Genomic DNA, 24,356 nt, shown 5'->3' on the forward strand with positions numbered 1-24,356 from the left:
GCATTTGAATAATGAAGGAAAACTGGTTCTCTGTTGTTTACACATCGTGATCCACATGACTTCATAACTTTGAAGTGAGCAGTGCTGCCTGATTTCTTGCACTCTAATTTTCAGTGATAAATAAAGCTTTGTTTGCCCAATACTTTCTCAACCTTTTATTTATTGAAGTAGAACAGCATTCTGACTTAAGTTTTCTCCTTGGAGGTCTCCTAGGAAATGGAAGTTTTCCCGTGTTCACACTGGGCAGGAGTTCTGCCGCACGCGTAGTCTTCCACTGTTAGAAACGTCATTTGACTTTCTTGTAACTACGTAATTGGTATTAAACACAGGCAAAATACTTGCCTGCCTTGGAAGCTGACGCATCCAACAGGATGTTGGATACAGCCACTTCTAGGAGAAGAATGCAACCGTGAACAGCAGAACATACAGACAGGCAAGCAAAGACCTAAACAGTTATCAGAAGAGTTATAATTAGCCAATGTATATGTGGTGTTTGAAGGATGAAAACAATTACCAGTTCAAATGAAGTTATTCTTAACACCAGCAGCCCTTTTCCTGAGAGGCTATATCTGGTAAATGCTTTTGTAAGGCTAGTCCCGTAGTATGTGAGCTCTTTCAAAACATTAGGTAGGGGGCCAATATCTTGCTAGAAACATCTGATGCAGGATTTTCTTAGATTTCTTGAAGCAAGGAAACAATTATGTATGTATTTTATGAACGCAAACTTCCAGGTCTTGCTTCCACAATCTCTTCTAGGTCTCCATCATGATCTGTTTACCTAGGTGGAATTTTTTTGTTTGTTTGTTTTATGGTGCCAACTTGACACCTGCACCTTCTCCAACTATAACAGCTAACTGTGGCACATTTGTCAGCATGTCTGCCTGCAACTCAAGCTTCAGCTTCATGTAATTGTTTTCCACTAAGGTGGCTTTTGTTCTACTTCAGAATTTCACTGGCCTGTTCCTGCAAAGGCAGAAAGCATACCTGCAGCCCTGACTGCTGGGGAGAGGAGCTGTTCTCATTTTCCCGGTTAAGTTCCCAGAAGATAAATATAGCTGCGTACAAATCAGCATGGGGAGGGCCATAATCCAAGCCAAGCTCAGCATGCTGGGTTTTGTAGTCCATCTGGCAGAAAATGGGCAAAGAGGTGGCCTCTTGGGTAGAAAACTGGAGAACGATCTGCACGAAAATCACACAGCCCCTGTGCAACATCTCCAGTGAAGTTCATGGAGAACGGAGTTTGCGACCCACACCAGGACTGTGTGAGCTCTGGTCCAACCTGCAGAGAGATGCAGAAGGCCTAGTAGATGTTAAGTGTTAAACTAAACTGAAGAACCAAAGTAAAACTCTTTCTTGAAGCCTGCTACCTGCTCTGGACATTTCTGTTTGGTACTAGTCATAAATTGTTCTCTGTTGGCTTTCTTCAGTTGCTTTCCTGGGCAAGAGAGCGATGGAGAAACTCTACAGCTGTGGTTCATGGGGTTTATAGGCATCTAAGCACATGGAGACACTGCATTTCTAGAAGTGATGCAGATGCTAATCTCTGACTAGGCTTTAGAGATAGTATTGCAAAGCAAAAAGTAGTTGCCAATAGTTCTATTATGGATCAGCATCTGACATTTCAGGGGAAAAAAGAACAGTGATGAGAGTTTAAATACCTGCTCTGAAATGATGACAGAAGTCATTATCCATCATCCTGGTACAACTGCTCTATGCTCCATACCTTTCTTTCTTAGCTAGATGTTTTCCGTTTCTTCTGCTTCCATCATAAGCTTCATCCTTCACGTCTCAGCTTCAGCTGTCGGCTGTCGGCTACAGCCTAGCTGTCTAGATGTGTTCCTTACGTTTGCATATAAGCATGTATAATTCAGGATCTAACGGTTAATCTGCAAACCTGATTATCTCTCGACAAATACTGCTAGCAGCTGACTTGCCTTGTCACCTGAGGTCTGAAATGGGGAATGCATGGAAGTCTCATGCTATTAAAACTTAGTAGGTTTCTCTGTATTATGTGGCCTAATCAAGCCTTAGAATTCAATTATAATTCAATTATTAATCTTTCTGTTGCTACCTATGGCAACCTCCAGCCGTGACAAAATACAAGCTAAACAATGCTATTAAATATGCATGCTGTGTGTTATACCATATTAGATAACACATTCGTGACCTGCTAATTCTGCCACTTCACAGCTTTGCTAATCCAGCCGCTTTTACTTTGGGCAAATTAAGAGGCTTTTTAGTTACACTTCACCTCTACTTTCTTCCTTTTCACCTTTTCTGTCCTTCCCTTGGAAATGGTGGTCGGTGGTCTACCACAGAGCTATCCCAGTTTTCCTCATCTATTTTACTAAGAAGCCAAGCCTGTCTAAAAAACAATCTGAGAGGCTGAAGCAGATACCCACATCCCTCCTTCTCTCTGAGACCACTGCTGTACTTCTTGAATCTATCACCCTCCCCTTTATACTACCAGCTTATGCACAGCTTATGCTCAGTATCCTTTGTCACTGCAGGAATGGAAGAATTGCCTCTGCTCTGCTCCTTTTGTGATCACATCCACTCGTGGCTCAGTTGAATGTTCACGTCTGATGCTTTTCTGCTCAGGCCTGTACCACTCTACCTAAGGCAGTTGGCAGAATACTACTCGCTTTCTGCTACCTTGCTGTGAATGCCCTTACAGCAGAAGGTGTCTTCTACCAGCACACCTTAGCTACCTGCGTGTTTTGCCTGCCTCTGAGTGAGGTGGGCATGAGTCAGCTCTGATCCCAAAGCCATCTGGCCGTGCAGTGCTGCGTGAGCTAATAAGGCTGATCTCTGGGAAGGTTCCTTCTGGGCTCAGGCAGAACATTTGCAGCTCTTTGGCACTTCAGCGTTGCGCCCTGCCAGGAGGGAGGTGGGCAAGTGTCCATTTGCATCCCTTGTAACAAGCCTGGCCTGCATTTCCCCATTCCCTCCCAGAAGGAGGATGAGCTGTAAAACTGTAAATACTTTACAGTGGGGGTGACTGAGTCTAGTCTTGGGAGAGAGAGCTGCGTTATCTGTATCAGGGCAGATAGCACGCTGCAGTTCCAGCATGCAGACAGTGCCTGAGCTCTTGTTATTCCCAGGAACACCAGGACCCACAAGGCCCCAGTACCCTGTCAGCTTCCAAAGCAGGCAGGGCTGCTGGCTGCCTTGACAGAGGAGCCATCAGAAACTCACTGCAGTTGATGAGCTCAGGCTGGACCTAGATCTAGCCACTCGTGGTCTTGAAATTGAGCCAGTTTTAGCCCAGGGGCAGTGACCACAGGAGCTCATCGTTTTCACACTTGCTGACGTGATGATCCCTGACTCCTACCCCTTGCAGGTAACCTTGCCCTAGCTGCTGGGGGTCACCCAGCTTTCTCCTGTCAAGTGGTGCAACACCCAAGCCACGCAGCTGGTGCACAGGCCACACGTGCCGCTGGCACAGATCCTCTCCGATTCTCCCGGTAGCGTTCCGTGAGTCTTCCCAAGAGCTGACCCTACTTTCGGTCTTCTGACCTAACTTTTACTGTTAGTTTTAAACCCTGGAAATCCCTGGACACACAGTAGGACACAGTGTCAGTGGAGACTGAAATGGGTCGTGCTGTTCCATACACCTCTGCAGCAAACGTTCAAGTTTTCCTTCGGAGGGAGAGCGTTCACAAAAGGGTGCGTTAAGCCCCATCTAACTTGTGTATACTATGGCTCTGTCCTCACCAGGAGAAAGATGAATTCTCAGTGCTGCCTTACAAGTGGTAATTACAGGGATGTACAAAGCTGATGAAGACAAGGCAAATTTTAACCTTTACATGTGGATTTTCCTGGCCATGTACCACAGCTGTTGCATGCACGTACACCCCCCCAGTTTCCCTGAGCAAGGCAGTCCTGCCTCTGATCTTGCTGTTACACACCCAGCAGATATCTCTGCCTGTGTGTTTGCTCGGATCAGCAGGGTTCTGCTTCTTGCCTCCCAGAACCTGAGCGTTCTCTGCACTTTTGGCATTGATCGATACATAATTCAAAACGATTATTCTGCACACAGGCAAACACCAAAATGCTGTTATGTTGATAGTGCAGCCTCTGCAGACTCAGCACATAAAATGGGTCACTACAGCGGTTATTCTTGTTGCACAACTCCAGTGTGACTTCTTTTCCTTTTCCTTGCCCTTGAATGTAAACAAGTAAAACTAAGACAAGTCGATAACAAAATCAGGAAAGGAGAAGGGGAAGGGAAGCTTTTTTCAGGACTGGTCTGGAGATGAGCTTCCTCCCTGCTTCAGCAGCCTGGCTCCTGGGAGCTCTGATGCTGGAGCTGCTGTGGAAATAAAGACCCATTGAGCAGTCTGGCTCCAAATTAGCATTTGAATTCCCTTGTAGTCTGTTGTCAGATGGGCAGGAGGTGGGTGCTAGTCTTGGTTTCTCAGTACTGATACACAAAGGTGGCTTTAAAAGGTTTTCCTTTTTTTTTTCTTTTTTCTTCCTGAAGGAAAGAAACGCGCTGTTCAAACTAGGGACGCTTTGTGTTTTCGTCTTTTTGTTGTTGTTTTCTCTCCTTTTCCCCTCTGCTTCACCCCCTTTCCCGGATCAGCCTGAGCTGTGGACATGGACCCGTCTGGGTATTGTTAGCCCAGTCTGACCTACTTCTCTCCCTCCCCTCGGCCCCGTGTTATGGATGCTGGTGCTATGGAAACCTGGGTGACATGCCGGCGCCACAAAGCCAGGGCCACCAGCTGCACCCTCCTCCCCCAGCCCCTTTCTCTCCCAAACACCCCCTGAAAAAAGTTAGTGCTGCTTCTTGCAGGAAGCCAAGGATCTGCTCCCTGTGGCCCTGCAAACCCTTAGCATGTCGCTCTTCCTCCTGCTCGGCTGCGTTTCCTCCCATGGTCCCAGGCACAGCGTTTCGGGTGCCGGGCGCTGTGTGCAAACCCGCACACCAGACCTGTCTGTGCACGTATCCTGCACAGGCCGTCACACGAAGGGGAGGAAAGTACACGTGTGTGCCCTTGAGGTTTTCAAGATAATATGCTGCAAACTTCTTTATTGCTGTACGAAAGCCTTACAGGAGCCTCGGTTCCCGCACACGTGCAGGAATCCCAGCGTGTATGTGCATGGAGATCCCTGCAGCAGGTGGCAGAGGCTTTCAGTGGGGCAGATCTGCGTGCTTCCACCTCCCAGGGGCGACAAGGCCCACCGGGAGGGAGGCTTGGTTACAAGACAGAAAAGATCTCGCTCCTTCTTCAGGTTTCCTTTGCTGTGCTGGCTGCTTGGCCGCAGGGGCTGCGGCCGTGCGCGAGCAGATTCGCTTCCAAGTGCCCCGGGCCGGGCCTGGCAGCAGGGGGGGGAGCAGAAAGGAGTCCAGAAATCTGTGAAGCACTTTCAGGGGGCTCTTCGGACTTTAATAGGACGTGTCTCGAGGAGATTTCCGCGAGGCTGCAGGACCTCCCCCCCCCACTACTCCTAACACCAGGGCCAGGCCCGGCCCCGGCCCCGCGTGGCACCGGCGCCCCCTGGTGCCCGCCGCCCGCCCGAGCGGCCCCGCGTGTGGCCGAGCCTCGGAGCCCCCGGCCCGGCCTCGGCTCCCGGCACCTCCGGGGGACCCCCCCTCGGAGCCAGGCCTCCGGTTGTTGGAGCAGACCATTCCCCCATTCCCTGGTCTGAAGGAGCTGAGCCGTGGCAGCACCCCTGGGCTGGGGGGGGCACCTGCGGCACCCCCGATGGCTGTTTCCAAGGGATGATGCCCTGGGCTTCTTTTCTGTGGCAGGGTTAAATATTTACCCAGGCCAGTGGGCCTGAGGTGGGCAGTGGCCCCAAGCTGGTGCTGTGGGGTTGGGAAATGGGTTGTGGGGTGGGAGATGGAGGTAGTGTGTGAAGCAACTTGGGCTCACACGGATGGGGTTTGAGGGGAGGCAGGAACCCAAAGCCCGGAGCGCGCTGGGTGGCCGCGAGGTGCTGGTGGTGCTGGTGAAGGGGTGAGGAGAGAAAATGCATCAGGAGGTGGTGGGAGGCATTGATGGGATGGCTACGTAAAATCTCAGCGGGGCAGGTGATGCGTCTGTACCTCCCTAAGGCACAGCCAGGGTAAAACATCCCTCTGCTTTTGCCAAAGGGTTTTGCCAACACCGCTAGAAAAAGTTACTCTGTCTTTTTACATGGCTGACATCCCGGGCTCCTGTGAGGATGGGGCCCCGCTGTGCTGAAAACTCTGCACAGATGAGTGCTGTACAGTTATTTCTCTTTGAATTTAAGCCTTCCCATGCAGTGTGTGCTCTGATCCAAGGCAGAAGAGCCTGAAAAGGGAAACGGAGTGGGAGCTTTGCTGAACAAGCCAATTAAAGTGCAGGGAAGGAAATGAAGCAATGTGAAAAGTTCATCCCTTCCAGAAAAAAAACACCTCATGTTCTTACAGTGTAAGATATGTCTGTCACTAGGGGAGGGAGGGGAGGATGGCAGCCTTTAAAACCTGGTTGAGCTGTCAGCACACTAACGGAGTTGTTTTTGTTCCCTGGGCTTGATGAGAATTCCCCGTGACGAGGGCTCAGAGCACTTCTGGTGTTTTCTAAGCTGTGCTGCTAACACGGGGGGACTGAGAGGCAAAAGGCTCAGTGCTTCCAATGCTGAGCATCTGTGGAAACCCAGCCCTCCCCCTCACAGGGGGCTGAGCCCAGAGGGAGACCCCAGCACCGGCCAAAGCACTCAGCAGGGCTGAATATTCACTTCTGGGCACCTCAGACCCAAGCCCGGGGGCTCTGCACCACTGAAAATTGTCTTCTCACTACTGGCACTCCTGCTGCAGGGAGACTGAGGCAGTAGCCTTGAGCTCAAAACACACAGCTTTTGTCCTGTGCCACACACAGCCCCACAAGGAGCACAGCACAGCAAGCTCAGCGCCTTTTTATTGGCAGTAGCTCCCGCGCACGTTGTTGCTCAGCGATACTCAAAGTTACATGTGCAGCAGTGGTTGTGAGTCCGCTCCCTCTCCCTCTGGCTCTGCTGCCTTGCAAGCTGCTCGGAGCAGACCGTCGCATAGCACAGCCATCGGTGTGTTTACGGCCGCTCCTCTTTATCCCTCACCCCTCGCCCTGCCCCAGCCCACAGGTGGTTCCAGACAAATGCCTTTCCTAGGTGTGGGCTCCGGAAAGCTGGCACTGACCCCGCAGTGATGCCTGGGCTGGATGTACCCACAGGGAGCATGGGAACGTCTTGGCATCTGCCCTGGCTGGGAAGCTGGGGCTGAGATGAGCTCACTTTTCTGTGTCCTGTTTTCCTAAAATTCTCCTTTTTTCAGGGCGTTGTTGTTTCAGCATCGGTCATGACAGAGTTGCCAGATACAGAGCAATTGGCGCAAAGAGCACATGGGGAAAAATACCTCTGGAATAGCTCCGTGGTTCCTGCCAGCACGGGGCAGCAGGGAGGGAGGTGTTTAAAGTTCAGGTGAGGGTGGATTTGCCACCAAGGGCTGTACTCGGTGCAAGCCATCCGCTACAAGGAGTGCAAGGCAGCGGGACACGGAGGTGAGGACACGGATGAGGAACGGGGCGTCACGCTGCGAGCAGCTGGAGGATGTTCAGCCCCGTGTAGTGAGAGAGGAAGAAATGCAGGAGGCCCAGGGCCGACGCTGCCACAAGGATCCAGAGAACCCCAGTGCTAAAGTAGATGGGGGCGAGCCTGGAAGGAAGGAGAGACCGAGCATCACTGCCCTCACCTGGGATCAGCCCTGCCCCTGGAGGGGGCTTTGGAAAGGCAGCCCTAGGTTCTCCCTGCCCCTGCTCCTGCCTGGAGGGAGCGTGCAAGCACATCCACCCACAGGGGTTCAGGCAGCCCCAGCCTCACCCCGCACCCATGTCTGGTGCCAGCCCCGTTCCCGTGCCCACGCTGTGCCCAGGGCTGTGGCAGGGCTGACCCCGAAGCAGCCCCGGGGAGTGCTGAGCTCCCGCCCTTTCCCGAAGCACGCTGTGTTCCCCGGGGGTCACTGCTTGCTGGAGGCTGGTGGGAGGTGTTTACCTTTCCGAGGACGATGCCCTGTATCCCATAAAGTAGCAGTAGCGGGAGTAGAGATAGAGCAGACCCAAGGCTGCAGCCAGACCTGCACGTGAGAAAGATCACAGTGGCCATCTCCACAGGCTTTTTAGAGCTACTTTGGACGCAGCAGATAGCCCAAAGGGGAGGAATAGAGGCCGTGTGTCCTCTGGCTCCACACCCCCAGCAGAGACAGGATTACTGCCTAATTAATTGTTCAGAAAGTGAGCAGGACCTGAGGACTGAGCCAGCACTGCTGACCCAGCATCCAAGCAGGTAACAGGCTATTCTCACCTTGATGGAAGAAGAGTCCAGCCTGCCACAGAAGTGCCACAAAGATGGGAAAATACTCGGAGGAGTTCACCCTAGAGGAAAAGAGGACAGTCATAAACATGGGCAAGGAGGAAGATCTTCCTTTTTTGGTTTCCCTAGCAGTTTCTGGATGCTGTAGGCTATTGCATCTTAGAGATGGTGTCTCCATAAAAGCCACCAGGCTTGTACCTTTCCCTGCAGTTCCTGTCCTACCTTTATTCACAGAAATTAAGCAGTGGGAGGATCTGGGTCGCCAGGCCAGTCCCTGTTTGCAGGGAACTAAAAGGTGCCCAGGTCTGACCATGCACGGAAAGGCTCTGGGAACAACTGTCTCACCACCATCCCAGTACTGCTGCTTAAATCCTGCCGTGAAAGCCCAGAAGCCACAACCAAGGTCTGTCCCAGCCGGCTGTGTGCATGTCCAGGACAACGTGCATCGTATGCAGACAAGGCCATCGCAGCACGGGAGCAGGAGGGAGCACTTGGCCGTTTGGACTGTCTGTATTTGGGCAATTCCCCTCGCAGCCCCGCTGAGAGCTCTCTGGGAGCTCTCAGCAAGGGGGGTTCAGAGCAGTGGTGAAGCTGCCTGAGGCTTTGACGCTACTTGGTGAAAAACAGCCTAAGGCTCAGACACCAGAGACTTTGCCTTTGCTCTACAGCACAAATTCCTCTGTGGTTTCTATCAGCAGTGGTTGTTGTGTTTAGGACTTACGAGCCAACAAAGTCCCGACTCTGACTCTTATATCCGTTAACTGGACCCGGGGGAAGTGGGTACCTGCTGCAGTGCTGCAGGGCATCCCGAGAACATAAGGGCAAAGCAGGGGAAGGGCAGTGCTGTCAGACATGAGGTCTACAAAGCACCTTATAAGAGGCATTTCTTACTGTGCTCGAAAGATCCTCTCAAATTCAGGTGGGCCTGAGATATTTGGAGGAGAAACACCAAACTTCCGCCTGGCATAGATCACCTGGAGGAAGAAGTAGGCTGCAGTAAAGGAGAGAAAAGTAGCACAGGTCAGTCATCTGAGTGGGCTCGGTGGCCAGGAGACTGTCAGAGATAAGGCAAAAGTCCTGCAGCCTCCCCCTGACCTTGCAGCCCTGGAGAGCAAAGCCAGCTGAAAATCCCAGACATATTTCAGACAAGAAAAAGAGAATCAGCCAGTGCAACAGTGAAGCAAGGAGTATGCAGTCATGTACAACCAGTGGGTATCTGGTTTCTCTCTCGCACGATTAACATATCATCTATTATCTGTACAAATAGTTATGCAGTTCAGAACACATTGTTGCTGCCATTTTTTTTCCTAGACCTTTACTTTTTTCCCCTTCTAAATAGCCGAGTAGGGAGGGAGCTGATGCCACAGATAAGCCACCCAGATGCTGAAATAAATGGTCACACAATGTGGAACAATGGTTGAAGGAGATTCTGTGTGACCCTCCGTGTCCTGCTCTTCCCCCTCTCAGAGCTGCCGTGCTTTTTATGCTACGTCCTACACCAAACTCTGAAAAGCAGCTAAGTGGCAGCGTGACAGCAGAAGCACGGTATGGAAGTGAAAGGAAATTGGTGGAGGCACAGTAGATTGACCCAGCAAGTATTTGGACATGGGTATACAATGCTCCCTACCTTGTTCCAGGACTCCCAGAACTGTCACGGCAGCCAGCAGATGGATCTGATCCAACATATTGATTCTCCCAGGCTAGAAAACCTGATTTCCTGAGCAGGAGCTCCTCTGTCCAGGTTCAGTCCTTGCTGATGTGGTGGTCGGCGGTGGCGGCTGGCACCATAGGCTGGCTCTAATCGAACAGAGAGATTTGTAGGCAGTGCTTAAAACCAGGAGCTCTCTGGTTCCTCCTTTATCATACGTGCAGTAGAAGTGTAAAGTGGTAGAGAAAGTTCTAACGGAGAATTTCCGTTCCCACCCTCCCTCTTCCAGGAATCTGAGATGAGGAAGTGAGAAATCCAGCAGAAAGCTTATGGGAGAGATAAGAGAGGGGAAGCGGGGGGGGACGACGACAGATCCCAGCAGCCCAGCTGGTTCTTCCCCTGGAATATCTGGTTTAGAAGCTCTCCTAACGCAAGCCAAGGCGCTTTCCTCCTGCTGATGCAGCACACGAAGCCATAGCCCCCACTTGAGCTGACACGTCGGGAACCTCAGCGCCTCGTGGCACGCAGCACCCCAGGCAGCAGCTCCTGGGCATGCATCGGGTACAGCTCGTGGCACAGGTATGGAGCCGAATAAAGCCCCTGCACCAAGAACCCGCTGCAGCTGCTGGACAGGACGGGAACAAGCACAGTAGGCACAGATCTGCCGTTCTGCTGGGGTGAGACCTGCGTGACAGTCAGACACCAAGGGGTTCAGAGCCCACCCTTGTGCTGGGAAGGCCGGGAGCGGCGCATTTAAGCCTCCCGCTCAGTCCTCAGCCAAGATAGCTCTCGTGAAACACATCAGTGAGAGATCTGTGGGGGTAAAAACCTGCACAGTCCATCAGGATATAGCAAGAAGAGACCGATGTTTTCACATGTGTGTGCCTGGAGCAGCCCGCTCAGCCGGTTCCTGTCCATCAGCACCGTGCTGGCACAGCCGCGCTGCCGAACCCTGGCTTTGTCTCCTTCCTCTCCGTCATTCGAAGAATTTCTCTTTGGCTCAGGGAAGGTGGTTTAGGACAAAGCGATCATTAAACTTCGTTATTACAGAAAACAAGATCAGACTTATGCAAGAGAATTACGTTGTAGTCCGGTGCCCTCGATGGACCGTCTAAGAAACAACAAAGCGGGGCTGGCTTTTCGCCTCCCTCTAAGGGCTAAAGACTCAAAGAGGCTACAACGTGTCCCAGCTTATTTCTCCAAATACCAACGGCAGACACCACCATTTTTCAAGTGTCGGCTGTAAGATGAATTGTTTCATATCAGGACTGATGCTTTTCCGTTCCAGCAACTGTTTAGAAATACGAGGGGCATGGTGTTTTGTTTCCTCTAGCTTAGCTGTCAGAAAAATGAAGAATTTTCCCACGTCAGCTCAGAAAGGGCAAAGGTCTCTCCATGCTCAGTGCAGTTGGTTTTTCCCTCAGCGCCTGGCTGATTACAGCCTGCTAGCAAAAGAAAACACAAAGCACAACAACCGAACAAAAAGATCTGTGCGTACACCTCGGTCAGATGACAGTGCAGCGTGACCCGAGTCAGACGTGTGTAAGGAAGCCTCGGCCAGAAGAAGTTGTGAAGAACCACACAGGGCACTCCCTCTGTCCAGATCATCATTAGAAACAAAATATTTCTAGTATCATCTAATATAGTCTAAATATATCAAAGGTCAGTAGAAACATGAATGAATAAATAAGCAGAGAATTGTCTCCCCTCCTCCCTCACACAGAAACATGACTTTTCAAGCTGCCTTTACCTCCTGCGGGCCATCGTATTTATCTCACCCCTCTTTGTCACCACCAGAACTCTCTGTATTTTCCATCCTCACTCGGTGCTTGCCAAGAGCCAGAACGAGCACCTTCCTCCCGCACTAAATGCCACCCAACGAGGGGACAGCGGGTTGCTGGCACGGCCACCACATCCAGGGGCTGCGTGGGTCGAAAGGGGAAGGGGATGGGACGGGATGTCACCGCTGTCACCAGCCGCCTGCGATGACACTGGAATGAGCGTATTGCAAGACCTCACCCTCCAAGGCTGGCACAGCCAAATTTCCTCCTAATCAAAGACAAGTTCTGCAGTCCCAGGTCCAGGCCGGGCGCGGATTTTTGGGGTGGGAGCTAAAGAAACGCTGCCCCTCTCTTCCCACTCTCCCCTGGCTGCGTGCTGCTCCCCACTGCTCCCCAGGCTGTGTGTACGTGAGCGTGGTCCAGTCATCGCACCTCCCCCTGAGTCATCGCTGGAGGCATTTCTCTGAGCCCACGCCAGCTGGTGTTGCTTTTGTCACCGCTTCCTGTAGCCATTAATCCTTTCTGCCTCCTAATTAACACCGTCGGGCTGCTCTGCGAGCTGTATTGCAATGCTGATCTGGATTATAAGTCATCTTGGGAGGAAAAATAAGCAGCGCGAAAGGCCTGGGGGAGCTCGCAGCAGCGGCACAGTGTGCAGTACCTATTGCTCCCCGGCAGCAGGGGGGCAAGGAAAAGGCAGCCCAGAGTTCAGAGACGTTACACGCAGCAAAATCCCCTGGAAATGTATTTCATGAGCCTGCAAGAGGCCAAGAGCTCTGTTAGCAGAAAAAGAAACGTTTTCCTTCTGAGCAACTTACCCTTCAGCTGCGAAGCATTGGGGATCCTCCTCGTCCTTCCAAATGTATCCGAAAAATATAGAGGTATCTTCTAACCCTGTTGGCACTCGTGCTTCCTTTCGTTTCTAATTCTTCTGCAGCCACTGAGCACATCCAAACCTGTGACAGCAGAACTGCATGCGGGAGCAGCTAGTGTCTTTCCAACAGCCACGCAGAAAAAGAGAATTTTTGGTTCAAAAGAATTAAAAGCCAGAGAGACCAAAAAAAAAAAAAAAAATTAAAGAGGGGGGTAATTAAAAAAGGTGGATTTTTTAGTTCAAAAGAATTCAAAGCCACACAGAAATAGAAGATTTTTTTGATTCTAAAGAATCAGAGAAGAGCCCCGAGCACCTCGGGCTGCTCAGCTAACCCCTCCCTTGGGCTGGGACAGCAGAGGGGGCAAAAATGCCTTCCTGTGCTCCCGCGGCTGCGGGGAGCTTCCATTGTCTCAGATCGACATGTGTTGAGACTTCCTTTTGAGTTCTTGGATTTTGCAGCTGTAAAAGGAAGGGCAGGCAAGAAGAAAAAAATGGCAAGAAGACAGCAATTCATTATTTCATTGCTTGTTAACACGGCTTTGGCCAAGCTCTGCCATTCCTAAGAAACGGGGACAGCTGCAGCCAATTTCTGCTCTGCGCTTCCCAGCAGGGCTCCCGGGAAGGTGCAGGCTGGCTCAGACCTTCTGGGCGTTTTGACATGCGTCCAGGGCCTGGCATTTTGCAATAACCTTGAAAACTTTGCAAGAAGTGGCAAGAATCAGCTTACTAAAATGCGGAGCTGTACAGAGGCTCCTCTTTTCACAAAGGAAGGCAGCAGACGGTTGGTTTTGCCAGTGACGTTCAGGCTGACATCCTGCGAAGTGTCGCTCGGTGTACAAACTGGGTAGATATTGGAGAAGCACTTTATCCCGTTGAGCTGGACTGATTTCGGTTGTAATTCCCAACATTTCTGGGTCTGTGCAATATCAAAGAGGTCACACAAACGTTCTCAAGTGATCGGTTATCATAGAATTTTTGAGGGCCAAAGCGATCTTCTATGGGCTGCTTCAACCTTTGGCCCTACTGGCAGTGGTTTTCATCTCAGGAGAGATAAAATGCTTCAGCAGTGATGGTGGGAAGCCTCCATTTAAAGCCTTTGGGAAACTATGTAAATAAGTGTATGATACTCATTCAGTCAGGGATAATTTGGAGGCATTTTTTAAAGCTTTCTTCTAAAGAAATCTGGTGACCTTTATCTATGCGCATATTAAATCTGTCTAGAGGGCATGTTAGTATAAAAGCAGTGCCAAAATGCTACCCTTGCTTAACTCATCATCAAAAGCATCGATACATTCAGATGAATAATAACCCCTCTTCTATGGCCAACATCTGTTAAAACGATTAAAACATGCAAGTTCAACCCCTCTCTTGTCCTGCCTTGTCTTATATTATTGTCACATGGAACAAGCAACTCCTTTCCGTGTGTTTTGCCAATTTTCCTACTCCCTTTTCAGCAGAATGTCAGAAATAGCACATAAATAAAAAAAGAACAACACCAAAAAGGCAACTGTGCTTCTGGCCAGAGCGAGCAAGAATGAATTTCTGGCATGATAAGTGCATATGGCAGGAAGGGGGATGATTTTGCCTTGCGGAGGGACAAACAAGCCTTTCAAGTATCTTTGGCAGCTCTGATGTTAACACACACTTACTGTTATCCTATAATGATGTGGAAAAAAAAAATGACAAGGCTAAAGCCACATAAAAATGCATCAAAGGGTATAAAGCGGCGGTGGAGGGCGGCTTGCCTTTCCTGAATTACAGGGGTGAAGAAGCAGAGCTCTCGCTGCCCTGTCCCATTTGGGCCAGGAAGGGAGTGCTGGCAGCTCTGCCCGGTCTCGAGATGGAGCCGGGGGAGCGGTGAGGGGCTGAGCGAGGACAGCTCGATGGAGGTGCTCTTTAGGAAGGAGCTGGCGTTCCTGATGGGTTTCCTGCAGCGGAGAGGACCCAGGCTTGCCAGGCATGGGGAAAGAGCCAGGGGAGTTTGCCCAGACTGGGGAGGTGATGCTGGGATGCGGCCACCAGGAGGGCAGCAGTCGCTGTGCCCTTACGGGGGCTTTTCACACCAAATCCTGTCCCGCAGGGGGAAGGAGGAGTTCCTGGGGGCAGCGGAGGTGTGACGTGGGTGGGATGGATGGTTGCTTCCCAGAAAGAAAGGTGCTGCAGATGGCAGGAGGGCATCGCTCGGACCGTCGTCCTTTGAACTCTGCTGCTGTCGTGCCCTGCCGAGATGCACTGAGCGATGTCCCCTGGGGGGACGCCAGCCTGGGCTGCCCAAACTGCCGGGCCTGAGGAATGCGGGTGCCGTCCCTTCCCCACTCCCAAGGGAGAATCTGTCCATGAATGCCGCTGGCGCAGGACCAGGGAGCCGGCAGCAGTCAAACGTCACGAGGGCAAGAGGCAAGCCGGGAGGGGCCGAGGTTCTGGTTACCAGCTGTGACTTCTTGTTGCCTTTGTTCGGCTGAGCCTGGTGAGAAGGCCGAGGTGACCTTGCAAAGCTGGGCAGGGGCAATCCCAGGAGGTGCCAGAGACCAACCAGGGCATTGCTCTTCCTTCCAGTGCTGGCTGGTCCCACCCCCGAGCCACGTTGTCCCCTCCAGCTGCGGGGCACTGGCTGTAAGCGAGGAGATCGTGCTCTTCCCAGAGGCCTTAGAAGCAGCTGACAAGCATGTCAGGCACAGGGAGCTTTCACAAAAGGCCAGAAGCTGTCCCTCAGCAGTGACAGATCACACACGGGGACAAAAGAATAGCTTTAAAAACAGCTGGGTTTATTTTTAGGGTGTGAAATGGCCGCACGATGCAATTGTGTAAAAGAATAGAGCAACCAGAAGCAGCGCTAAATACCAAACTTGCCCGCACGCCCTTGCTTTTAACCACTGGGAGGCTGAACGGCAGTGACAGTGGCGCTGCTGAGGGCTATCCACCTTGCTGCACCTGAGCGTGGGATGGACGGACGGTGTCTCACCGCTCTGACAAGAGGGCAGTTCCTCGAGCTCCTGACCACAGCCGCACCCTGCAGCTCTACTGGGGAAAAGGAAAGGGAAACAGCACACAGTAATTTGAAGATTTCCTGTTGCTCTCACACAAGAAGCATCCCCCTGCTTCCAGTTCCCTGGCGTGGTGTGCACAGCCTTTGTCCCAGCACTGCGGGGCCTGGGCAGGCAGGGCAGTGGCAGAAGCAGAGCGCCCGGCCCTGCGCCCTCCTGGCTTCCCCCTCCGAGACCTCTGCACTTTCTTCTGAGTCTGGCATGGAGCTGAACACAGCACACAGGAGCTTGGACTTTTGTTCTGGAAAGTTCTGGCGTTACCACTGCTCATCGCAGCTTCACATCGCAGTCTGGTCCTGTAGTGGCTGCACAGACCCCAGCTGATGCTGTGTCCCGTACAGCTTAGTGATTACATGTAACAGCTTGCTTGCTTTATTCACTGTCTTAATCTTCTCATCCTCAATACACCTCTTAAATTTTTGGCTGTTGTTGTAGTTCTGCAAATACCAAAGAATAATTTGCCCTGCCCTCTGAGCAGGGAAAAGGTTTCCGGTACCTGTGTGACAACTAAACTCTTGGCAGCAGGAATAACAGCACTAGAAATTAAAAAGAAAAGTAGATTATACAAGAAAGGGATTTAAGGGAACCCAATCCCACATTCCTGAAATTGCCCAAGAGGAGCAATGGTTTCTCACAATCTATTTTAAAGATCTTTCACTAAGCCACGTACCGTGGAAAAAGAATGAACATTAACCTGTATGACTGCTCATTATGCTCAGATGCTAACATAATCCAATGCTATAAGGACATCGCCTGGGCAAAGGCAACCAAATAGGATTTTAATTCACCGTCATCCCCAACCCAGTGATTGTCTGCTGTGTGTGGCTGGCTGCCTGCCAGACTTCCCATTGCAGGCAGGGCTACAAGTGAGAGCCATCATGAAGCAACCAGAGAGCTTCTGGGACTGGCTGCAGCCCACCACGTAAAGGTAAAAATCCCTCCTGAGCACTGGAAGTGGGTGAGAGAACAGAGACTGCAGCGTGAGCCTCCATTTGGAGAAGCTGTAGGAGGCCCGGCTCTCGTCTGCTTTTCGGTGAGCTGGACCAGTAAATCACAGCGCACAAACCCGTTGGCCGTGGTTGGGCAGCTTTGCCTAAAATCAGCTCGTTCCTCCCACAACAGCTATCAGTCAGAATTGCCTTTCCACAGGGTGTGCCCAGAGCAGAACGTGGATGCTCACTGGCAAGGGCACTTACTGCACACTCGCTTTAAGGACCAGTCACCTGTCACATAAAGAAATGCCAACAGATAATGCTGCAAGGAAAAGTCTTGTATTTTGTCTGATGAACAGGATGGATGTCAACCCGCCAATAAGGTCCTTACAGAGTTATCCTTAGTTCAAGGGGGTTTTGTTGGAAGTTTTATTAGGACACTACTACTTTGTATAATTTTTAACTTCTGCCAAAGAAGGAAGTGGCTGCTCAAGAATATACAGTCCAGTCTGTTGATACAGGACTTATCAGGGGACCACTGTTTGGGTTTTTACTAAAGCAAATAGGAAAATCCCCTCCTCTAATTTATATGAGGTTCAATGTCTACAACAGATTAACATGGACAGCTGTTATCTGCAGAACACTTATTTTTTCATTTGAACTCATTTGAAAATGAGTTCAAATTCCTCCCAAAGTCCTCTAATGATCAACCCTTTTAGTATTTAACATTTGATTTACTAGAGACCTTCTTAACTCTAAATACAGGGTTTCTTATTCATATATATACATATAGGTTTATATTACCTATGTTTTTATTACGTATAGATTTTTCATTATACATACAGATACGGATTTTTCACATATATGTACATGTATATATAAAAATCTATGAAGATCTGTAAAACATGCTGATTTAGCAATCAGTTGAAAAATAAGAAAACAGAAAAAACCTTCATTTAATACAGAGATTTTGCTGAGTTTGCGTCACATCTACATCTTTACATCCAAAAAGGAAGGAGGATCTATTTGTTTTTCTTTGCTGCTTTGTAAAATACTATCAGAAAAAAAAAAAAAAAACTCCACTGAGAAGCTATCTAGGATTGCAGAAAGCCTGCTGCTCAGCCTGCTTCTAGCTTGGATCGGGGTTGAACAAGAGGAAGGACCCTTGTCACTGAGCTGACGGACAGATTAAAAGTGGACCTGTTCGTGGGACAAAGTGTTATACTGAAATGTCTCAAGATAACAAAGGAAGCCAAGGATGTGTTTTTAGAAAGTCAGTCAGTAGCTGATTCAAGTTCCCCACATAGATGCTTGCAAAACAGGAGAGCCTAATAGAGAAAACATTTAGATTAAATAAAAGGAATAAACTGGAAATGCAAAACCAAAAGAGTGAGTTTATCTGACATAAACTGATTGTTATAATCCACAGTTTCTAAGAAGGCAAGCAAGGGAGGCAGGTCAGCTGCAAGTCTATTCCTCCTGGCATGGATAACATGCTCTGAAAGAATTCAAGCTCTTACCTAGCCTGGTTTCTTGCTGGAAAACTAAACCACTGTACTTCTGATGCTGGAATCTGTTTGAGAACAGCACCATTCCCTGAGGCATAGTTGATATTTTTAATACAGTCTTAATCAGACCTCTCTCTTCATTCCTCCTCATTCTTTAGTTTCCATTGAGCTTAGTAGCAGCTTGCCTTTATAATTTGATCTATTTCTTTCAGTTATAATACTCAGCCCATGATTAATTCAAGTTTTGAGTGATAAGATCTAACTCCAAGCTATTTGACTTGAAAAAGAGAGCAGAGGTTGTCATGGTTCACTCGTGTAACCTTAACCATCTCTCGCAGCCTTGTGCCAAGCAGACATCTTCTGACTGCCTCCAGACTGTCTTCATTTCCCTATCAGCCAATGCACCGAAGGAGGCCTCTCACTCTCCAATTTCTGTTTGCTTTTATAATAGCCAGCCAGTTCTGAAATAAATCCCCACCTCCACACCCTCATGGGTTTCTATGTGAGAAAGCTTCTGCGTCTTCTAAGTCTGCAGAGAATACTACAGTGTTTGTCTCGATGCACACCGCTACCGTGCTGCTTTTAAATCCATGACTCACCCTTTTCCCTGAAATGATATCAGAACAGCCATGTTACATTTAGGATTTTTTAACAATTGCCAGCTTCTGAATGTGCTTTGCTGAAGGCAGGGGCTGTTCCACCCGCGGGAGGACAGCAAAGGACTGTGAGGAGAGGACACCCCCAGGGCCATTCTCACCGCTCTGCTTCCTCGAACCAGCAGAGATCTGGTGGACCCCAGGCCCTCACTTACATCTTTGTTCACACGCTCTGCTTTAAAAGAGGCTCTTTGATTTCTGAAATACCAGTAAGCATCATTTCTTTCATTCCCCCATCATTTAAACGGCAGCGGCAGCAAGATCCAAACCCTGTAGGTAAACCTGGACGAAAGGCTCCGCCTCAGGCCTAAACCTGGAGGAAAGGCTCCGCCATTTCCTTGGCCTGAGCCTGGACGGACAGAAATGTTTGGTGCCAACACAAAGTCACCCTTGTGACCTTGGCCAACTCATTCGGGCACTCCTCGGGCCTACCCTGGGAGCCCCCATGGGCACTCACGGCCCTCATGGGAGCGTCGTGTGGGCCTGAGCGGGTGCTGCTCCTCTTGGGAGGCCCAGGGAGCCTCTGCCAGGGAGCACATGGAGGTCTGCACAATGTGGCCTTTTTCCTGTCACCAGATGCTTTCTACACACAGGTCTAAGAGCGTAGACTGATGCAAACTAGAGGACTGGAGGAAATCACTGAGGGAATGTTTACAGCACCTTAAGGTTATTTTGTTTTTGTCAGCCAGAGCAATGCAAGAAAATGCAGCATATCCCTGCAGAAAATGCAGACAGACCATAAGGTGAGACCCGCTGAGGCCTCCACCACATGCAAGTTCACTTTGCTCCTTCCAGCTGTCAGAGGACAGGCAGGCAGGGACCACCTCCAGACGCAGCAGCTTATCCTTCCCTAGGAGACTAATATCACACACAAAAGCAGCAGCAAATCCTATAAAGCCTTCACTCCTGGCTGCTTTGCTCCCGGCAACCCAGGCTGGAAACCTTCTCGTTGCTCCTGCCCAAAGGAACGCACCGTGGCACAGCGCTCACCGTGTCGGGGACGTGTTGCATCCCTGGAGGCAGAGCAGGACCCTTGGGAACACAGGATCTGTTATTCTCCACCCTATTTTCTGGCACGGAGTGGAGCCTTTTGGGGCCGAAACCACGGGGAATTTGAGTGATGCTCTGCAGGGAGGTGACGCCAGGGAGGTGCGAGGCTGAGCCCCTACCGCTCGCCCTGCCGAAATGCCGGGCTCGGAGGGAAGGAGATGGGCGAGGTGGATGCATTTTTGCCACCAGAAGGCAGTGGGGAGCTGCAAATGCTTGCACGGAGCCTTACGCCGTGCCCAGTTCTGCTCCTCGCCTTCAGCCCCTCTTCTGCCCTTAAGGAAAGCATAGGGGACTGCAGCCAAGTCACCAAGTCTCACCAAGAGAGCCTTGTTATCATTTTCCTTGGAAAAATATGTGAATCAGCTTTTTCTGAGTAATAGCGATATGAGGCAGGGAAATGACACCACCAGACTGGGAGGCTGGGATGATCTCCAGGCTCTGAGCTGCACCACCAGCCATGGGGCACGAAAGCGGTGGTGCGGTTTTTGGGGTGCTGCCCTGTCTGCAATGGGAACCCCGCCTGGGCAAACATGAGCGGGGTTCTGCCCACTCCTTGGGGCTGAAAGGGAACACCCTGACAGCAGAACACGGTGCCAGAACCACCAGCAGCTCAAGGAGCTGGGACAAGCCCTGCCAAGGCACTGGAGCCAAGCGGCACTGGCTGGGCCAGGGAAGGTGCAGGGACCAGAGCCGACAGGGACTCCAGCTTCTGGCGAGTTTGTGAGGTTAGTGAGCAGCTGGCGGCAGGAAATGGCTCTTAAGAAGCTTCCATGTGTAGGGAAATATTTTCACCTGGTTACCAGCCAATTTAAGTTCTGACTGAGAAATGGACGTAAATCCTCAGCGTGCACAGACTTAGCTGGCACCTTCCTGGGGTGAGCACATGCATGGACCCCCCCTTAAGCCATGATTCTCCCCCACCATTGTTATTTTTGGAAGGTGCAAAGTCACTCTGCCTTGCAGCTCGGTGACACATGGCTGAGCGGCTCTCAGGGTAAAAACGCTTCATGCAGTAAGCGCATGAAGTCCTTGCTGGCTGCTTGCAGCTGCCGTGGCCGCAGTGCAGCTGGGCTGTCACTGTCCCTGTGGGCACGTACTTGTCCTCACATCTCCGGGGGATGAGCTGCTGTAGGAAGACTTTACCCTGCAAGGGCTGATTCTCAGAAGCAAGTTCCTTCTGCACATTGCAGGTTTACAGAACTTTTGATGGTGATTTAAGAGGTTGCCAAGCTCACCTGTCCACCTGGGCCATGCACCAGAAGGCATTGCTCCACAGCAAGGACAGCTGCATAAGACATCCATCCCACCTCAGCTGTTCTGATTCATAGTGAAGCACTTCAGCACACACCTACACCTTCATCAGCAATTAAACTGGGTGTTAGAGATTCAGTTTCACAAGTTGTTCAGGTTCACCTCCATCCATGTGCTCATATAAAGGACAACCTGCTAATGCTGCTAAAATCAAACCTTGCGTTTTTAGTGCTTTGTTTTCAGCTGGGGCAGGTGCCCAACTCCAGCCACGGAGCAGCCATGTGAGCATGAAGGAGGAAGTGACACAGAGGGTGACATGTGGGTAATGCAAAGAGAAACGGGCTCAGCATGAAACCACATGTGAGATTTAAGTGAAAACAGTGAGGAAGTCAAGCATAAAAAAATAAGGGTCAGAAGCCAGCATGCAGAGTAGGAGCCATACCTCGGTTTGTCTTCCTTAAAAGGACAGCGAGGTTTTTTGGTCAGACTGGGACAAAAAAAAACAAAATGACTGAAATACCTGCCTCTTGCAGTCCAGCCCCTTCAGCTCCAGGAGCCAGTTGTTGCAAGCGGGAGAGTGGCAGCTCCGCAGAGGTCACCGAGTTAAGTGCTGCTAATTCTCTGTTTATTGACCTCAGCGAGGCAGGATTAGTGCAGGCCAGCAGCTCGAGGTGCTGTTTGCAGGCACGCCAGGAATGTGGCTGCTCTAGCGCCATTTCTGCTCGGTTTTGAAGAGGATGAGGAAGGGAAGGCAGGGAGCTGCCGAGGGGCAGCAGACATCGGCCGCAGGGAACGTATGGAGCTGCCGAGCAGCTGTGGGAGAGCAGCTTTTGGCACCCACAGTCGGTCCTGGCTGATTTGGAAAGTGTGAGCTAAAGCAGAAGGACTGTATCACCGCGGCATTGTCTTGCGGCCTTGTTCCTAACAGGGACAGCCCCAGTCCCTCCCTGCACCTGGTTCCCAGGGAGCTGCGTGCAGGGTCGTTGTGGCCCCTGTGAAAAGCTTGGGGCATTGCCGATGCACCCAGGGCACCGAGGTGGCAGCCTGCGGATATCACTGCAGTGTTTGCACCTGAAGGGTAGACAGCATTTCCCTAGAGAGGGAATAACAGCACAACTCCGAGTGCACCAGAAGACACCTGAAGGCCAGCTCCTGCTGCCTGTGTCGCAGGCATGCTCAGAGAAAACTGCCTCAAGGGAGAGCACAGACCTGGGGACATTTGAGGCTACTCTCAAGCAAATCTTTATCTGTTCTCTGAAAGATCTGGCAGAAAATGGCATAACCAGGATCAAACTGTGACCAGCAAGCTGGTGCAGTGCCTACAGGAGCTACCAAGGCTCTATACAACCAAAGAAAACCATCAGGATTTCATTACCTATGTCCAGACCAAACTTGCACCTATTGCCTTGTCTTGCATAATCCTGAGCTTCTGGGTCCCAGAAGTTTTCTGTAAAATTCTTGTTCCCAGAGGCACTTCCTAGCTCCTTCACTTATTCTACCAGATGGATTGTTTATCATCTTCCACCTGATTACTCTGCCTCCCTGTCTCCTGCCATCCATCTCCTCATGCTCTGGTTCTGGTTCTCCGCTGCTTCTTCCTTTTGCTGTTTATCCTCCTTCCCCTGTTACTATTAATTCATAACATTTCTTACACTCACATTTATTACCTTTGAAAGTGGCAGGACTTTTTTTTTTCTCTTTTTTTTCTGTATACATTTGGGCCCCTCTGTTTTGCTAATATCAGTGTATCTTTCCTGGTCTCTTTCTCAGGAGTGGTCTCCAGAGATATCATTGTAAAGAAATGTTTTCCATGAAAAGTGTAACAGAGCACATGGACATTGCCCCGTACTGAGATGTGAGCTTGTCTTCCCTCCCACAGTTCAAAGTTTGAAAGAGCAAAAGTCAGTGTTCTCCCGCTGGTCATCTGCCTTTACTGCCTGCTATCTGCCAGCATAGTGTCACTGATGTCCTGCAGCCCTGACCTGCCTGATTTTCCACTCGCTTCTTGCCAGTTTTCCAGAGGAGAATGAGATCTGAAAAGATCTCCGGCTAACGCTTGAAATGCAAGGAGAGTGCTAGCAATGTGGCAATGCCTGGAGGGATTAAGGAAGCAGGAATTCTTCGGAGATTGAGGTTAGAGGGAATTAAGAATAGAAAGTACCTGCTGAAAGTGCAGCAGGTTTCTCTGTCTGGTAACAGTCAGGAAAAGAAACGTTCCCCAAAATACAATTATTCAAAGCCATGGTTTGCTCATAAACTGAAGATTCCTGTCACCTCTGAGTTCTGCCTATTCTGGATTGAGAACTTCAGGCTTTTCCAGCCTCACCACACTGCCCATTTTCTGCCTTTCAGAATTTCCTTCTAAAATCAGAGAGCAGCACAGCATGCTCCCCAAGCGTGTATTAGTGGCAAATGGCAAACCTGTGGCAAAGCCTCAACAAACCTAAATGGTTTTCCTTGACAATGTCATGTTTGTGGTGCAGTGTCTGCCATCTCTTTCTTTTATCGCCCCTGCCCTGGCACTCCATAGTCTGGTCTAAAAATACCACCTGCTCGGCTGCCAAAGCACTTAAATCTCTGTGCATGGTTCTTCTGTTCCTTTCATCCCTCTTTTTTTTTTTTCCCTTGATTATTTATCTGTATTGCATTGATTTTGTATTCCTTTTGTATATAAGTTCAAACATCTTGAAAATCACAGTGCAGGATACACTTTTAGCAGCTTGTTTCTTTTCTTTTTTTTTCTTTTTTAATGTAGGACTGTTCTTTTCCCCTGAATGACAAAGCAGCACAGGCAGGAATGGGTTTCACGGCTGCCTGCCTGTGCCATGATTCAGCAGGTTGTAAAAGGAAGGAATGTCTTCTTTTTTTGGGAGAGGGTGGGGGAGAATGAAAAGGCTTGTGTGACAGGCGTGTGTGCGACTGTATTTGACTTCCTGGTGCTTGTGTGATTGGAGCATAGCATTTTGCTATCCTGCGAGTTACCCAGAAGTTAATAACATGTTTCAAAAGAGGGACTTGAAAGATGCTTGGTGCAAAACTGGACTTTACCTAGACTGGGGAGGAAGCCTGCTGAATTACATTTCTTTATTACTCTTTAGAGTATTCCTCTGTGGTGTTTTTAGTTTCTTATTTAAGACACTTGGTATCTCACATGCTGCCTGTTGTTTGTGGCCATTTCCCTGCCTGTATCGCTGTATCTTGTGTTTGGTCTCTGAGGATAGCTCAGTCAACGGGGAGGTTTAGGAGCCAGCTTGGTGGCTTTCTGGAAAAATGTGAGCACTGGATTCCAAACT

General features: G+C 50.1%; 1 protein-coding gene across 5 annotated transcripts; it reads right to left on the minus strand.

The window, feature by feature from the left end:
• Window positions 1-3,686: 3,686 nt before the first annotated feature.
• On the minus strand, window positions 3,687-13,731 carry LOC121077798 (leukotriene C4 synthase-like). Of its 5 annotated transcripts, none has more exons than XM_040573339.1 (6): window positions 12,567-13,731; window positions 9,947-10,116; window positions 9,211-9,310; window positions 8,311-8,381; window positions 8,002-8,083; window positions 3,687-6,287 (listed from the first exon to the last, which is right to left on the minus strand). In XM_040573339.1, exons 2-6 carry the CDS (start codon window positions 10,002-10,004, stop codon window positions 6,242-6,244), a joined length of 357 nt encoding a protein of 118 aa, XP_040429273.1. In that variant the 5' UTR covers window positions 10,005-10,116; window positions 12,567-13,731; the 3' UTR covers window positions 3,687-6,241. The 5 variants fall into 5 exon arrangements, with proteins under 5 accessions (XP_040429273.1, XP_040429269.1, XP_040429272.1 ...); XM_040573335.1 differs by having other exon boundaries at window positions 3,725-7,665; window positions 12,567-13,703; XM_040573338.1 differs by lacking the exon at window positions 12,567-13,731 and adding an exon at window positions 11,987-12,478 and having other exon boundaries at window positions 3,725-7,665.
• Window positions 13,732-24,356: the final 10,625 nt, after the last annotated feature.

The sequence above is a fragment of the Cygnus olor genome, chromosome 14 (genome assembly GCF_009769625.2).
Source record: "Cygnus olor isolate bCygOlo1 chromosome 14, bCygOlo1.pri.v2, whole genome shotgun sequence".
Classification (NCBI taxonomy): Eukaryota; Metazoa; Chordata; class Aves; order Anseriformes; family Anatidae; genus Cygnus; species Cygnus olor.

Excerpts from the sequence above, each read along its gene's own strand:
- LOC121077798 (XM_040573335.1), bottom strand. The coding sequence starts at position 10,004 with ATGTTGGATCAGATCCATCTGCTGGCTGCCGTGACAGTTCTGGGAGTC. Across the intron at positions 9,311-9,946 it reads TCTGGGAGTCCTGGAACAAG|CCTACTTCTTCCTCCAGGTG; the intron begins GTAGGGAGCATT and ends CCTTTACTGCAG. Across the intron at positions 7,666-8,001 it reads AGGGCATCGTCCTCGGAAAG|GCTCGCCCCCATCTACTTTA; the intron begins GTAAACACCTCC and ends CCTTCCTTCCAG.